The 16,578-nt window shown below is 41.6% G+C and overlaps 2 protein-coding genes across 3 annotated transcripts in view; both read left to right on the forward strand.

The window, feature by feature from the left end:
- alpk1 (alpha-kinase 1) overlaps nt 1-6,610 on the forward strand; it is a 47,455-nt gene extending 40,845 nt beyond the window's left edge. The window contains exons 11-15 of one of the 2 annotated variants that reach the window (XM_060917078.1): nt 1,086-1,239; nt 1,424-1,586; nt 3,784-3,970; nt 4,105-4,322; nt 6,530-6,610. In XM_060917078.1, the coding sequence (XP_060773061.1) occupies nt 1,086-1,239; nt 1,424-1,586; nt 3,784-3,970; nt 4,105-4,301 (701 nt within the window). In that variant the 3' untranslated portion in view covers nt 4,302-4,322; nt 6,530-6,610. Of the gene's footprint in view, nt 1-1,085; nt 1,240-1,423; nt 1,587-3,783; nt 3,971-4,104; nt 5,594-6,529 lie in introns of those variants that run through there. The other variant, XM_060917077.1, reaches the window with a different exon arrangement.
- On the forward strand, nt 6,588-16,065 carry epdl1 (ependymin-like 1). Its single transcript, XM_060917081.1, has 6 exons — nt 6,588-6,748; nt 9,491-9,525; nt 11,191-11,325; nt 14,619-14,796; nt 15,209-15,296; nt 15,473-16,065. Exons 1-6 carry the CDS (start codon nt 6,673-6,675, stop codon nt 15,588-15,590), a joined length of 630 nt encoding a protein of 209 aa, XP_060773064.1. The 5' UTR covers nt 6,588-6,672; the 3' UTR covers nt 15,591-16,065.
- The last annotated feature ends 513 nt before the right edge of the window (nt 16,066-16,578 follow it).

Genomic DNA, 16,578 nt, shown 5'->3' on the forward strand with positions numbered 1-16,578 from the left:
GCCGGGGGCTGGGCGCTAGCATACATTCAGACGAGTGTGAGGTGATTATAATACAGTGTTCCAATGCCGGGGTGTGGGCATTGGACTGTACCTAGCTGCGAATGCTAGTCAGCGTGCTAGACCGGTGTGGTGGGTCTGCACAGCAAAGATAACTCGCCTTCTTCTAAGACTAGCTTTTCTAAACTGGAATCCACTGGTGATGATATATTCAATCCGATCCGAAGGGTAAAACTGTGGCGCCAGCTGTTGGAGACAACTCCGTAAGATAGCTGTGTTGTATCCACGTCTGATCTCGACAACGGCGAGAAAGCGAAAGGCAATGATTGACGTGTGTGCTACTGTTTTATCATTTAGGGCACGCCATACGTCACGAGTTGACAACTTGGGTATAAATTCTTGGCAAGAGATGCGGCTCGCGTAAGGGGTTTCACACAGTCTAAACTGCGCCATCTGGCGGTCTGGAGACAAGGAAGTAGAACATGTTCCTAGAAGTCACTGATGATGCAATCACAAGTCAACTTGCATCACTCTGCTGAACAAATTGCCACATCAGCTGAAAAAAAATCATACAGTGCTATGCACTCGAGATTTAAGTCTTTGCTTGACAAGCTTGACAAGAGATGCTCCGTTTCATGAATACAGCTGCCAAAAAGCACTGAGTACACACTGAATAAGGACTAAACCTATTCAGTACTCCTACATAATTGTTCATTGCCATTTGGTTCATAATACATTTTATTTATATAAACTTTTTTGCTGATTTTTTTTTTAGTGTTACATAAAGAGAACAGGTGAAATATCATGTAAACCAACCATAAACACATGAAGAGACCTAAGTTTACAATTTATACTTAAACCTAAACCGTTACTATCTACACAATGTACATAAGTATAAAATGTAAAATCTTAAATATCTTAGAACCCATAGTCAATCAGCTGTTTTGTCATATTTGAATTCAACACACACCAAATTTCATAACAAACATCTCTAAAGCAGACAGCTTCTGAAAAATTGTTGACCAGTCTAATTACAGATTTAATCCATGCTGTTAATACAGTATTATATTTAATATACTCTATTTTAGGTGCACTTGTGTTGAAATACTCCAAGACGACAGACTCATGGACTGCCTGTGAAACGAATGTGTATGTGGGTGAGGTGCTAAAGATGGATGTCGAAGGAGGACAGAGACAAGCGTTTAGAGTTCAGTATCTACACCAGGAATTACTGCTGGGAAGGTTAGAACCACAAAAATAAAAAAAATTGTTAAGATTCATTTCTCATATCACAAAAATTGCCAAACCTTTTGTCACAATTTTGTAATTTTAAATCATTATTGCATAGCACGTCAGACAGGCTCAGTCTATGCTATTGGGTCAAAAATAATTAGTGCTAACTTGTTTTCTTGTCACACACTCCAAGTTATGTAGGAAAGGAGTATTTGAAAGAAAGGAAGATTGACACACACCTTGGCGATGTGGAAAGACAGATGACGGCTCAGTTTTATGTCATGGAGTTCAACAAGCGCCTCTATGAGAACAATATCACCACCCAGATTTTCTACCTTCCCTCTGAGCTACTGCTGGTAACACACTCGCAATCACTCTTTATACTTATGCTTAGCCAGCTATGAGTTTGTGTTTCCATCTATCCATCCATCCGTCCATCCATCTGTCTGTACCAACCCCTGAATTTTTCAAGAACAAGTACAAATGATTGGAGAAACAATATTCCACACAATTATTTAAATTTTCATGTGAAACAAATGGAGAAAATGGACAATTATTCCCTTGAGAAGAACTTGTTTTATTTCTCTCAAAAATAATTGATACCCCTAAAGAACTTTTCAAGAAATGCAGGCAGATACGGCAGTGGAACACTGATGCACTTGGGCAGTTTTGTTGCTGGTGGTTCAGAGGTTCTTGTGAATATTGATGGTGTAATGAATTCTGATAAGTACCAGAATTTCACCAGGATTTCAGATCGTAGATGGATCTAACCCCCAAAATACATCTAAATCAATAGCAAAAAAGATGGACTGAATTGAAAAAGGTCGTCTACATGTACAAACCTTAAAACATAAATATAATCAAGAAGATTGAAATATTCTGCATGGAGGATTTTCTATGAGTGTCTCTGAATATGAGATATTCCTGGAAGAGTCTGAGTGCTGTTTTTCTGTCCAAGGGCGGATGAAAATACACTGAATATTAATTGTGGTGATCAAGATCAATTCTGAAACCAATTAAACATACAAAAACACATTTTTATGAAGGGTGCTAATAATTCTGAAGTCTGCCTTAACTCACATACAGTGGTGCTTGAAAGTTTGTGAACCCTTTAGAATTTTCTATATTTCTGCATAAATATGACCTAAAACATCATCAGATTTTCACACAAGTCCTAAAAGTAGATAAAGAGAACCCAGTTAAACAAATGAGACAAACATATTATGCTTGGTCATTTATTTATTGAGGAAAATGATCCAATATTACACATTTGTGAGTGGCAAAAGTATGTGAACCTCTAGGATTAGCAGTAAATTTGAAGGTGAAATTAGAGTCAGGTGTTTTCAATCAATGGGATGACAATCAGGTGTGAGTGGGCACCCTGTTTTATTTAAAGAACAGGGATCTATCAAAGTCTGATCTTCACAACACATATTTGTGGAAGTGTATCATGGCGCAAACAAAGGAGATTTCTGAGGTCCTCAGAAATCTCATTGTTGATGCTCATCAGGCTGGAAAAGGTTACAAAACCATCTCTAAAGAGTTTGGACTCCACCAATCCACAGTCAGATAGATTGTGTATAAATGGAGGAAATTCAAGACCATTGTTACCCTCCCCAGGAGCGGTCGACCAACAAAGATCACTCCAAAAGCAAGGCGTGTAATAGTCGGCGAGGTCACAAAGGACCCCAGGGTAACTTCTAAGCAACTGAAGGCCTCTCTCACATTGGCTAATGTTAACGTTCATGAGTCCACCATCCCATCTATGAAACATGGTGGTGGTAGTATCATGGTTTGGGCCTGTTTTGCTGCATCTGGGCCAGGATGGCTTGTCATCATTGATGGAACAATGAATTCTGAATTATACCAGCGAATTCTAAAGGAAAATGCCAGGACATCTGTCCATGAACTGAATTTCAAGAGAAGGTGGGTCATGCAGCAAGACAATGACCCTAAGCACACAAGTCGTTCTACCAAAGAATGGTTAAAGAAGAATAAAGTTAATGTTTTGGAATGCCCAAGTCCAAGTCCTGACCTTTTAATCCAATCGAAATGTTGTGGAAGGACCTGAAGTGAGCAGTTCATGTGAGGAAACCCACCCACATCCCAGAGTTGAAGCTGTTCTGTAGGGAGGAATGGGCTAAAATTCCTCTAAGTCGGTGTGCAGGACTGATCAACAGTTACCGCAAACGTTTAGTTGCAGTTATTGCTGCACAAGGGGGTCACACCAGATACTGAAAGCAAAGGTTCACATACTTTTGCCACTCACAGATATGTAATATTAGATCATTTTCCTCAATAAATAAATGACCAAGTATAATATTTTTCTCTCATTTGTTTAACTGGGTTCTCTTTATCTACTTCTAGGACTTGTGTGAAAATCTGATGTTTTAGGTCATATTTATGCAGAACTATAGAAAATTCTAAAGAGTTCACAAACTTTCAAGCACCACTGTACCTATCTTTCTGTCATCATCCTTATTGATATACTGTAGTTCCACATTTATTTGACACTGTTCCAGTTCTGAAACCTGGTCGGTTTTCTGTTTCCAGCTCCTGGAGTCTGACACCATCTTGGCCTGTGTTTCGGTGGAGCCATACATGCTGGGGGAATTTGTGAAACTGACCAACAATACGACGAAAATCAACCATGATCATTTGACCACAAAATACGGCATCGCGTTTGGACACTTCACTTATGAGTTCTCTAATGGCCAAGAGGTGGTGGTAGACCTGCAAGGTACCAGAGGACAAGGAAACTCGCCTTACTAATACACTTTTTAAGATTGTATTGGCCTTTAATTTGATTTAACCTGTGTATGCAAAATAAGCACACACAAATTAATATTCTCAACATGTGTATGTGTTCATCAGGCTGGATGACTGCAAATGGGAAAGGATTGATGTATCTTACCGATCCTCAAATCCACACACTCAGGAAGCCCAAATCTGTCAATAACTTCCACCACACCGGTATCAGGAAGTTCCTACAGGATCAGCACGGAAAGCACTGCAACTCCATCTGTACAAGAGCTGCGCTACGTACACTCCCACTACAGAGTGAAAATTAGCTCAATAACAAACATCACTGAGTTAGTGATCGTCCAAACTACTGTTATGTTTTTTTCACAATATCGGGCAGCACGGTGGTGCAGTGGTTAGCTCTGTCACCTCACAGAAAGCAGGTTCTGGTTCGAACTTGCTGGTCAAACGAGGCCTTTCTGTGTGGAGTTTGTACTGTATGTTCTTCCCATTCCTGCATGGGTTTCTTCCAGGTGCTCCGGTTTCCTCCCACAATCCAAAGACATGCAGATGAGGCCAATTGGCTACTCTAAATTGGATATGTATGTGTGTGTGTGTGTGTGTGTGTGTGTGTGTGTGTGTGAATGGCTGTCTGTCTCTCTGTATTAGCCCTGCGATAGACTGGCGGCCTGTCCAAGGTGTCCCCCGCCTCTTATCCAGTTTCAGCCGGGATTGGTTCCAGATCACACCAGACTCACGATGGATAAGCAGTACTGAAAATGGATGAATGAATAAATGAATATTACAACTGTTTACATGTTCATGTTTTCAGAGAGGGCAGCATTAACGGCACATAGATAGATGGGTGGATGGATGGATGCACCCCAAGTACATCTGCTACCCCATTTGAAAGACACTGCCATACATATCATCTCCTACAAATTACAGGGAATTGTAGAATGTCAGAGTAATTTTTGCACAATGTTATTCATTTTTATTTTTTGGTCATTTCTCTCATATACAGTAGGTTCTGATGATTTTTGTTGTTGTTGCTGTTGATGACATGACTACAACCTCTGTGTTTTTAAGAGACTTAAATAAATGATAGTTACAGCTTAGTAAATGTTTTGGGTGTGTGTGTGTGTGTGTGTGTGTTTCAGTGTTGGCATTCCTATTGCTCTGGAATAATTTTTAAACAGGTCATGAGTTGCTTTAAAACCTGTTGAACAAATTTTTTTCTAGAGCTTATCATCATTTTTTTCTGGGTGGGGGAGGAATGTTTAGTTGTGGAAATCCCCAATATTAAATTGTTTTGCAGTTAGTTATGTGCAAATACACTCACTGGCCATTTTAATAGGAACTTGTTGTTGATTCTAAGATCCCTGTTCTTGACTGCAGGAGTGGAACCCAATGCGATCTTCTGCCGTTGCATGCTGAGATGCTTTTCTGCTCACCACAGTTGGAAAGAGTGATTATCTCATCTCATTATCTCTAGCCGCTTTATCCTGTTCTACAGGGTTGCAGGCAAGCTGGAGCCTATCCCAGCTGACTACGGGCGAAAGGCGGGGTACACCCTGGACAAGTCGCCAGGTCATCACAGGGCTGACACATAGACACAGACAACCATTCACACTCACATTCACATCTACGGTCAATTTAGAGTCACCAGTTAACCTAACCTGCATGTCTTTGGACTGTGGGGGAAACCGGAGCACCCGGAGGAAACCCACGTGGACATGGGGAGAACATGCAAAATCCGCACAGAAAGGCCCTCACTGGCCACGGGGCTCGAACCTGGACCTTCTTGCTGTGAGGCGACAGCGCTAACCACTACACCACCGTGCCGCCCCTATTTTGCAAATTACTATATCCTTCCTGGCAAAAAAGCTCGAACCAATCTGCCCATTTTCCTCTGAGCTCACTTATCTATAAGGCGTTTCCACCTACAGAACCATCGCTCACTCGATGTTTTTTTGTTTTTCGCACCATTCTGTTTAAACTCTACAGACTGTTTGTGTGAAAAACCCCAGGAGATCAGCAGTTTCTGAAATACTCAAAGCAGTTCATCTGGCTCAAACCAACACCCATGCCACAGTGAAAGAAAGTCACACTTTGAGATCACAATTTTCCCCATTCTGATGTGTGAACATTAACCGAAGCTCTTGATTTGTATCTGCAAGATTTGATGCATTGTGCTGCTGTCAAGGGATTGGCTGATGAGATACAGCAGATGGATGTAGGGGTGTGTGAATTTATAAACGTTTAATCAGGCACACCAAATTCGAAGACTAACTTGTGCACCATCTACAGTGTATTGGCTCCACTGCATGTAGACAGATCAGATGACAGCAACGTCATTGTTGTTTTTATTAAATCATGGGACTTGTGTAAGCATGACAGAAAATCTGTGCACCTTCTTCCCACATCACTGCATGTGGTTTTTTTCCTCCCGAGTTTATACTTTGTCATGCAATATTTGATCAGATTTAAAAAACAAACAAACAAACATTGATTAGTAAGATAAGGTCAGGTTACACAAGCATGTTATCTTCCACAGAGCCACACAGCAACCTTTAACACGCTGAGTCCGCCTAGGCTGGAAAAGCAGGAAGTCAGAGTGTGTTTACAGTGTGCTGGTGTCAGTGAGGCACTATATATAAGGAGAAGCGAGCAGAAGTGAAAACACTCCAGTGGAAAGACATGCAGTTCTGGTTGTGTTGTGCTTTGCTGGTGTTTGTGGCAGGAGGCTGCTTGGCCCAGAAACCTCGCCCGTGCAGTAAGTACTGTTCTCAGCTCAAAGATAAATAAATAAAACCCAGGATGTGACTGTCACTTGTTTTTAGAAAATTGATGATAATGTCCTGATATCGTAAGTTGTGATAAAATAACAAGTAATTATCACGATCTATAATTTATTATTCTATCTACATTCACTGGATATGAGTAATCGCGCGCTCTGATTGGCTACTCTACTACTAGGCTATCAGCTCATATACCGTGAGTAGAGAAAAACAAAATGATTAGATTAGATAAAACTTTATTGATCCCTTTGGGAGGGTTCCCTCAGATTCCAGCAGCATCATTACAGATAAACAGAGAAAATAAATAGAGAAAACTTCTAGATAAATTAAAATAAATTATTTACATATAGGTGGTGTAGTGTTTAGCGCTGTCGCCTCACAGCAAGAAGGTCCGGGTTCGAGCCCCGTGGCCGGCGAGGGCCTTTCTGTGCGGAGTTTGCATGTTCTCCCCATGTCTGTGTGGGTTTCCTCTGGGTGCTCCGGTTTCCCCCACAGTCCAAAGACATGCAGGTTAGGTTAACTGGTGACTCTAAATTGACCGTAGGTGTGAATGTGAGTGTGAATGGTTGTGTGTGTCTATGTGTCAGCCCTGTGATGACCTGGCGACTTGTCCAGAGTGTACCCCGCCTTTCGCCCATAGTCAGCTGGGATAGGCTCCAGCTTGCCTGCGACCGTGTAGAACAGGATAAAGCGGCTAGAGATAATGAGATGAGGTGAGATTGCACATTGTCCGGTATTGCTTATTGTCAGGCTAGGCTACTGCTCCTTACCATCCTCTGTCCTCCTGTTACCCCTCCTCCCCCCCAGAGAGGAGTTGTACAGTCTGATGGTGTGAGGGACAAAGGAGTTTTTAAGTCTGTTCGTCCTGCACTTGGGAAGGAGCATTCTGTCACTGAACAGGCTCCTCTGGTTGCTGATGACGGTGTGCAGAGGGTGACTGGCATCGTCCATGATGTTCAGTAGTTTGTCCATAGATGTCTTCTCTGCCACTGTCACCAGAGAGTCCAGCTTCATGCTGACCACAGCATGAAATGGCGGCGCGTGTTGCTGAACTAACTGAGGACGAAATAAGAACTCTACTCAAAAACAACCCCCCCCCAATACAAAAAAAGCAACAAAATATGGAATAAAAGTATTTAATTATCAGTATTTCATTATCTCTTGCCGCTTTATCCTGTTCTCCAGGGTCGCAGGCAAGCTGGAGCCTATCCCAGCTGACTACGGGCGAAAGGCAGGGTACACCCTGGACAAGTCGCCAGGTCATCACAGGGCTGACACATAGACACAGACAACCATTCACACTCACACCTACGGTCAATTTAGAGTCACCAGTTAACCTAACCTGCATGTCTTTGGACTGTGGGGGAAACCGGAGCACCCGGAGGAAACCCACGCGGACACGGGGAGAACATGCAAACTCTGCACAGAAAGGCCCTCACCGGCTCGAACCCGGACCTTCTTGCTGTGAGGCAACAGCACTAACCACCGTGCCGCCCAGAACATATCTTTTTTTTTTTTTATTCAAGAATTATTATTATTATTATAGCATTTTCCACAAATTGCTACTGATCATTTCACCGGTTTGTTTACATTCTAAGCGGAAATTATTTTGTCTGCCTTTTTTTTTTTTTGTGTAAAGTTTTTATTTATCAAATTTGCAAAATAGGGGCGGCATGGTGGTGTAGTGGTTAGCACTGTCGCCTCACAGCAAGAAGGTCCTGGGTTCGAGCCCCGGGGCCGGCGAGGGCCTTTCTGTGTGGAGTTTGCATGTTCTCCCCGTGTCCGCGTGGGTTTCCTCCGGGTGCTCCGGTTTCCCCCACAGTCCAAAGACATGCAGGTTAGGTTAACTGGTGACTCTAAATTGACCGTAGGTGTGAATGTGAGTGTGAATGGTTGTCTGTGTCTATGTGTCAGCCCTGTGATGACCTGGCGACTTGTCCAGGGTGTACCCCGCCTTTCGCCCGTAGTCAGTTGGGATAGGCTCCAGCTTGCCTGCGACCCTGTAGAACAGGATAAAGCGGCTAGAGATAATGAGATGAGATGAAATTTGCAAAATAATAAAATGCTCTGTGAATGTGGATATAATGAAACAGTTATTCCACTCAATCTCATCGTACATGGCTTATAGACAACTCAGTGCTACATCGGCTACGGTTTCGTGGAATAACTGTTAGGTGCGTATCTTTGCTTCGACTTTATCTGATCACATTCAGTAATTCGTGGGTGGCACGGTGGTGTAAGTGGTGAGCACGGTTGCCTCACAGCACGAAGGTTCTGGGCTCGAACCCAGCGGCTGGCGAGGGCCTTTGTGTGGAGTTTGCATGTTCTCCCTGTGTCTGTGTGGGTTTCCTCTGGGTGCTCCGGTTTCCCCACAGTTCAAAGCCATGCGGTTAGGTTAATATGGGGTGGCCTTGGGCTGAGGTGCCCTTGAGTGAGGCACTGAACTCCCGACTGCTCCCCGGGTGCTGTTAGCATGACTGTCCACTGCTCTGGGTATGTGTGCGCTCATTACTCACGTGTGTGTTCACTGCTTCAGATGGGTTAAATGCAGAGAGGAAATTTTACAAGTGTGATGAATAAAGTTGTTCTTTTTCTTTCTTTCATATCAGGACCTGTTAATGGTTGGAGAATATGAAGGGAAACTCATATGATTGCCACACAATGCAATACGTTTGGATGTAAATAAATAATAAATGCCTGCATTTGTGTGTTTACAGCTAGTCCGCCTCTCCTCGAAGGAAGCCTCAGTGTGGTAAGTGTTGAACGCTTTTCATTCCTTTTTCAATACATTTACCATCAGCTAATCATATGGAGATTTTTCATCTAGTATGGATCACATCTGCCGTTTATTTTGTATCATAATTTCCAAATTACAGTGTTTTATACAGTACTGTGCAAAAGTCTTAGGCCCATGTAAAGAAATGCTGTCGACCAAAAACGGCTTAAAAATAATGAAATTAAATGTTTTAACATGGAAAAAAAATACTATAAACAGCCATAATAAATGAAACAAAGCCAATATTTGGTGTGAGACGACCCTTTGCTTTAAAAAAAACAAAAGTCTCTGGTACAATGAGTGCAGTTTGATGCGGAAATGAGCTGTAGGTTTTACTGAGCATCTTACAGAACCAGCCACAGTTCTTCTGGACACTTTGACTGTTACACTCGCTTCTTCATTTTGCACCAAAACCCAGCAGCCTTCTTTTTTAATCTGAAAAGTGCTCTCTTATGGAATATGCTGCTCCGATACAAACTTTTTTTCTGTAACATTTAATTTTCTGCTGGAAAATGAACGTTTGGAACTTGAAAATGTTTCTGTGCTGACTCGATAATGTAGAAGTCTCATCTCATCTCATTATCTCTAGCTGCTTTATCCTTCTACAGGGTCGCAGGCAAGCTGGAGCCTATCCCAGCTGACTATGGGCGAAAGGCGGGGTACACCCTGGACAAGTCCCCAGGTCATCACAGGGCTGACACATAGACACAGACAACCATTCACACTCACACCTACGGTCAATTTAGAGTCACCAGTTAACCTAACCTGCATGTCTTTGGACTGTGGGGGAAACCGGAGCACCCGGAGGAAACCCACGCGGACACGGGGAGAACGTGCAAACTCCGCACAGAAAGGCCCTCGCCGGCCCCGGGGCTCGAACCCAGGACCTTCTTGCTGTGAGGCGACAGCGCTAACCACTACACCACCGTGCCGCCCAATGTAGAAGTCATAAAATAGAAATCTATAACAAAGTTTATATGGAAAAAAAATAGGGGGCCTAAGAGTTTGGCACGGTACTGTATTTATTACCAGCCTTCCTATAACCATAGCCAAACGTTAATCACAGTTTTAAATCAATCCTGGTCAAAGTGGTGTTGTGAAGTAAATGGGAAACATGGCCACAGAGCACGCACACACTAGTTTATAACTGAGGTAAACGGTTTTGCTAGCTAGCTACCTCTGAAGTCATGATTGAAATTACACTTTAGCATCAACTGCTAACTCCTCTGCACAGAGAAGCATCAGAAATGTGTCACAATCTGTGAAATCAGACCTGTCAGAAAGTTCACTATTTAATGATTTATAGTGATGGTTTTTCAAGCCTTATCTTTTATACACACACACACACGTACTCATTCCCACAGGAGCAGTTTAGCCCCGTACACAGTACATAGCATAAGCCAACAGTGTGATGATATACAGTACATCACTTCTAAATATAACTCTTAACACCTGTGAGTGAGCAAGAACATATATGTCTTTTATACTCTCTTGTTCAAGATTGCCCATACCCCCACCCCTCCATTTTTAAGTGAAACCGGAGTCAAATTCCTCGTGTGTGTTCACATACCTGGCAAATAAAGTTTATTATTATTATTATATTTCTTACACTGCCTTTCACTGCCTCTTTCTCTTTCTCAGGCAACTCAAAATGGCGGTTACAGCATATATGGGAAGTACGCATATGATGCTATTTTGCAGCGCATCCGTTTTGGAGAGTTTGTTCTGTATAAGAACCAAACATTTGTTAAAGATGCTTTGCTACTCTACAATGAGGTAACACACACACACAGCTTTTAGGAAACCAAATTGAGGAACAAACACACAACCTTATATTTCATATGATGTTAGTTCTCAGGATGTAAATTAGGGAGAACAGCAATGAGGAACAGAATATCCTAAATGGACACGTGGATCATCTCACTACTTCTCGGAACAATCTGGATCTGTTAGTCTAATAAGAACTCAGCTAACATTAATATGAGTATAATGACTGGCTTTTCGATCATAAATAAATACTTTACACACAATGAGAAAATGTGGCTGACGCTGCATGAGGGATAATATGTACCTTTTGGGGGCAGCCATGGCCTGAAGGTTAGAGAACCCATATAATCACTGGTTTGATTACTGGGACCAGCAGTAAAAATGTGAGGGGAGTTGAGTGAATAAACAGCACTTTCCCCTCCCTCTGTATCATGGGTGAATTGCCTTTGAGTAAGGCACCTAACCCCCAACTCTGCTCCCTAGGTGCTGTAGCATAGCTGCCCTGGGTATGTGTGTGCGCTCAGTGCTCACTTGTTTGAATGTGTGTGTGTGTGTGGGTTAAATGCAGAGGAGGAATTTCGCTGTGCTTGAGTGTACATGTGACAAAGGCTTCTTCTTCTTTTAGCATGAGTACATCAGAATAATGCTAAGTGGTCCATGTAGCATATTAAGTACAACACCAACAACCCCTCCCCCAAGTGGTGATCACTGACATCATGGATACTGTTTCCATAACTGAAATCAACAACACTGTATTGCGCATGCTACTTAAGCTAATGTCACATGTCATCACCTGACTGTTCATTTGTGCTAACGTGTCTTATGAAATGATTTTGCTAGCATTAGCATCAGAGTATTGTCTATGAAATAGCCAAAATAACTGCCAAACAGCTAACAAGGGGGCTTGCTGCTATCTACGCTTAATAAGTGAAAATAAAGTATCACCTACTGGGGGCCTCCACATTCACCACACTCATTTTACCTTCACAGAAAGAGCGTTAACCCACTAACACATTTAAACATATTAAAGGTCACTGACACACTGAGATGGAATTAGTACAAACATACTGACTTGAGTAAAGCACAACTTTATTCATCACATACTTGTGAAATTTCCTCTCTGCATTTAACCCATCTGAAGCAGTGAACACACATGTGAGCAATGAGCGCACACACACATACCCAGAGCAGTGGGCAGCCATGCTAACAGCACCTGGGGAGCAGTTGGGAGTTAGGTGCCTCGCTCAAGGGCACCTCAGACTCATCCCATATTAACCTAACCTGCATGTCTTTGGACTGTGGGGGAAACCGGAGCACCCGGAGGAAACCCACACGGACACGGGGAGAACATGCAAACTCCACACAGAAAGGCCCTTGCCAGACGCTGGGTTCGAACCCAGAACCTTCTTGCTATGAGGCGACCATGCTAACCACTACACCACCGTGCCGCCCAATAAAGTTACTGCTATTGTAGTACTAATTCACTATGGTAAGAATAGATTATTAAGGATATTCCACACACACACACACACACACACACTGGAAACCTAAAATTAAGGAACAAACACAATGTTAATTTTGAGAATGTAGTGGGGGGTGGTGGGGGCATCAGTGGAAACCCCAATGAGGAACATAATTTCTCAAAAGGTCACATGGGCCATCTCACTTCCTCTTGGAACAAACTGGATCCTGTTATATCAGCATAACTAATCTGGAAATGTTCTATATCCCAAGAATGCAAAATTTCTTAGCTGATCATGTGGGCTGTCCTAAACTGAGCACCACGTCCATTATTAACAGTATATAAAGAAAGGTAGCTTAAAATCAGCTGGCTAACTAACGTCGCCAAATGCCACCAAGGGTTTAAGTAGCTTGATAGGCTTGTTAGTTATTTAGCTAGGTATTGAGGAGCGCTACAGTAAATAGTCCCTTACACATTATTCTGACTGTTAGCTATACAGTCTCAGAAAACAAAGTGCATTATTATCCTTTAGGGGTACAATGGCTTGTCACTGGGGCAGTACCCTTTATATACCGCTTAGGAACATATATGTACCTTTTTGGCCCTAAAAGGGTACACATGATGTCCAATAAAAAGCCCTAAGGGGTACATTAGTGTAGATTGTACCTTGGGGGACAGAAATGGACTCCTACTGTACCCTTATTTCTGACAGTGAAGGCTGTTGCAGCATTTAGAAATACTGTATCACATTAGGCAATCACGACTGAACATTAAAGCAACATCTTAAGTTTAATGCATAGCTTTCATACTGTAAAACAACAAGATCTGGCGAGGTAGTCTAGTTCAATAAGCGAGTTAATGGCGTACCTGTACATGTTTCTGCAGGTTGGATGTTGAGCCATAAAACACCGATATCTCCACTGGCTTTGGTTTGCATAATTTGCTATTTAATTTGAAGAATATAAAACTGAAGATAGCTGATAAATTGGGTCCAGGATTGGCTGGTTCACTAAAGCATGTGGCACCTGAATTGTAGTTTCAGCACTGCTTTTTGTGATTAGCTGTAAGTTTTTAAAAAATTATTTAAAATCTGCATGTTTAATTGTTAAGTTGGTGTTCCAAGATTCAATGAATTATTATTTTTGTTATAATACATAGGGCCAAATTACTCAATTCTGATTGGTCAATCAAGGAGGGCTTTTTTCCTTAACACGGGGCTGTATTTCTGAAATGCTATTGGCTAGTTCGTTGCTTGGTTACGGTTACAAAAATTAGCAAATTTTGTCAACAAAATGGCTTTTGTAAAGAAGTTCCAATAAAATTTTGTAAACCACTTTCAAAATCCTCATGTCGTGTCGTCGTGTCATGATGAAAGACGCTTTAGAAACTGATTCGAACGTGCAAGACAGTCTCGCACCCTGATTGGTTCAGAAAACGTGAATGACAAATGTTGTGAACTTGAATGGCTTCTGAAGTATGAATTTGGCCCTATATATTATAAACAAGTAATCATGTGGTTCCTCGTAAAATTAAGGATTAATTTCACTTGTGATTTCAAAGTTTTGAAATTGCCCTCGTCAAAAACTTCGAAATCACTCGCGAAATTAATCCTTAATTTTACTCGGCCCCATACGATTACCTATACTAATGGTGATCAAAAATAAATGTAGTGAAGTTCATTACTTTCCACTCCTTACTAATAGACTCCTTTTACCACAGTAAAGGTGGTAAGTTTATTCAGGATCCATTTAAAATGTTTTAAACACTTGAAGCAATAAAGCAAGACAGAGAAACGGTGACCACTCAAGCTGATGATTTGACTTGTTCATGCTCTCATCAGCATGTGATGTACCTGATCGACTCTGATAAGAAGACATGCCAAAAGCAGAAGCTGACATCCCAGTTCCACCCGATGAAGATCCCCTACAACTCGACTCTTATTGGACAGTTCGTGATCGGGAGTCTCTCTGCACCTGGAGAAGGTCTGCTCGTCAACTCATGGGCTGGAGAGAACCAAGGTACACGCACCAAAGCAAACCTTCGCCCAGAATGGGTGTTAACACTGACCTTGTGTGATAAATATCGTAAAACAGTACAATTTGTTCATTTTATTGTACTGAATCTGCTCCTAAACTGGATGTAGAGTCATCACAGACCACTGCAGTAGCCAATGCACCAAGTGACGAAACTTTAGGGCAGCCATTTTGGTTTCTACAGTGGACGGTTATTCTGCATGTTCTGTCTTGGTGGCTCAATGACATTTCAGTTATTGCAAAATGGAGATGTTTATAAACATTAGTACTCTACAAAATAGTATTTAAGGTAGAAATGTTGTGTATATTGTGTGATTTGAGACTTATTTAATACAATAAATTATTTTACTTTGTATTGAGACTCTCACTAATAGCAGGCATTTCTTCCCCCCCCCAGGTCAGTATATGCTGACATTCACCGAATTTGGCTGCCTTCCTGTCAGTGCCCTCTTCAACAGACCAAAACCTGGCTGGATTGTGACCAAGTAAGCATGCGTGTGTGTGAGTGAGAAAAGTTAACATGAATACACTTTATTCGTGTGGAAAGCCAGACTTTGCTTGATATAGTAATATGCATACACAAAGTTTACTCGTGTTCATCTGTTTCATTGTGTATAGCCAAATTAAGAGAGACAAACCCTGTCTTATGTGATTGTTTCAGCTTTTTTAACATCATTCGTGGGATTAAGAATCCATCCGTGTTCATTCCTCCACCATTCTGTCAGAGTGCTAAACTGGAAACAGGAGAGGAAGCAGATTTCTTCAGTGCTTTCTTCTGAGTCAATACTCGTGCTTCATATGAACCACATCACTGAACATTAATGCACTTAAAGTTTGGAAAGTTTAAATGCAGTGTGCTTGTTCTGTCTATCTAGAATGATTTTCTGCTCACGTTTGTAAAGAGTGATTATTTGAGATACTGTAGATTTCCTGTCAGATGTTATATTTTGTATCAGCACCATTGTGTGTGTGAGTAAATCCCAGGAGATTAGCAGTTTCTGAAATACTCAAACCAGCCCTTTTGGCACCAACAACCATGCCATGGTCAAAGTCGCTGAAATCAGTTTTCCCTATTGTGATGCTTGATATGAGATTTAACTGAAGCTGTTGGCTTGTGTCTGCATGAATTGTATGCATTGTACCATAAATAGAATTGTTTTAGAAGGAATTTATCCTCTGGAAGAAAAAAAAAGTATTGGAATAGCTCTCCTCTTCTAAACACAAATCAGTAAATAAGTTTTGCTTTGCCTTTCATTAGCGTCTTGGTGGTCAGTGTTTTTGATAAAATCTGTACCATTCTGAAAGTAGTATAAAAACAACAGTATTGATAACGGATGGTGAAAGTGCAGGGAAACATACAGGATAATCAAAGTCTATAATTTTTTTTTTCTTTTAATTTACATCAAGTCCTCAACACTTTGATTGAACCTTCTGTGTCATAAGTTCATTCCTCTCTCTCTCTCTTATTTTATATATCTACACTGGTTCACCAGTTGTCCTTCTTTGGACCAGTTTTGGTAGATACTAACCACTGCATCCTGGGGAGACCCTAAAAGACCTACTGTTTTGGAGATGCTCTAACCTAGTTGTCCAACCATCACAACATGGCCCTTGGCAAAGTCACTCAAATCCTTACACATGTCCATTTTCCTGCTTCCATCACGTCAACTTTGAGAACTGACTGTTCACTTGTCTAATATATCCTACCCCTTGACAGGTGTCACTGTAACAAGAATGTTATTCGCTTCACGTCTCAGTGATTTTAAT

This window comes from Neoarius graeffei, chromosome 3, assembly GCF_027579695.1.
Source record: "Neoarius graeffei isolate fNeoGra1 chromosome 3, fNeoGra1.pri, whole genome shotgun sequence".
Classification (NCBI taxonomy): domain Eukaryota; kingdom Metazoa; phylum Chordata; class Actinopteri; order Siluriformes; family Ariidae; genus Neoarius; species Neoarius graeffei.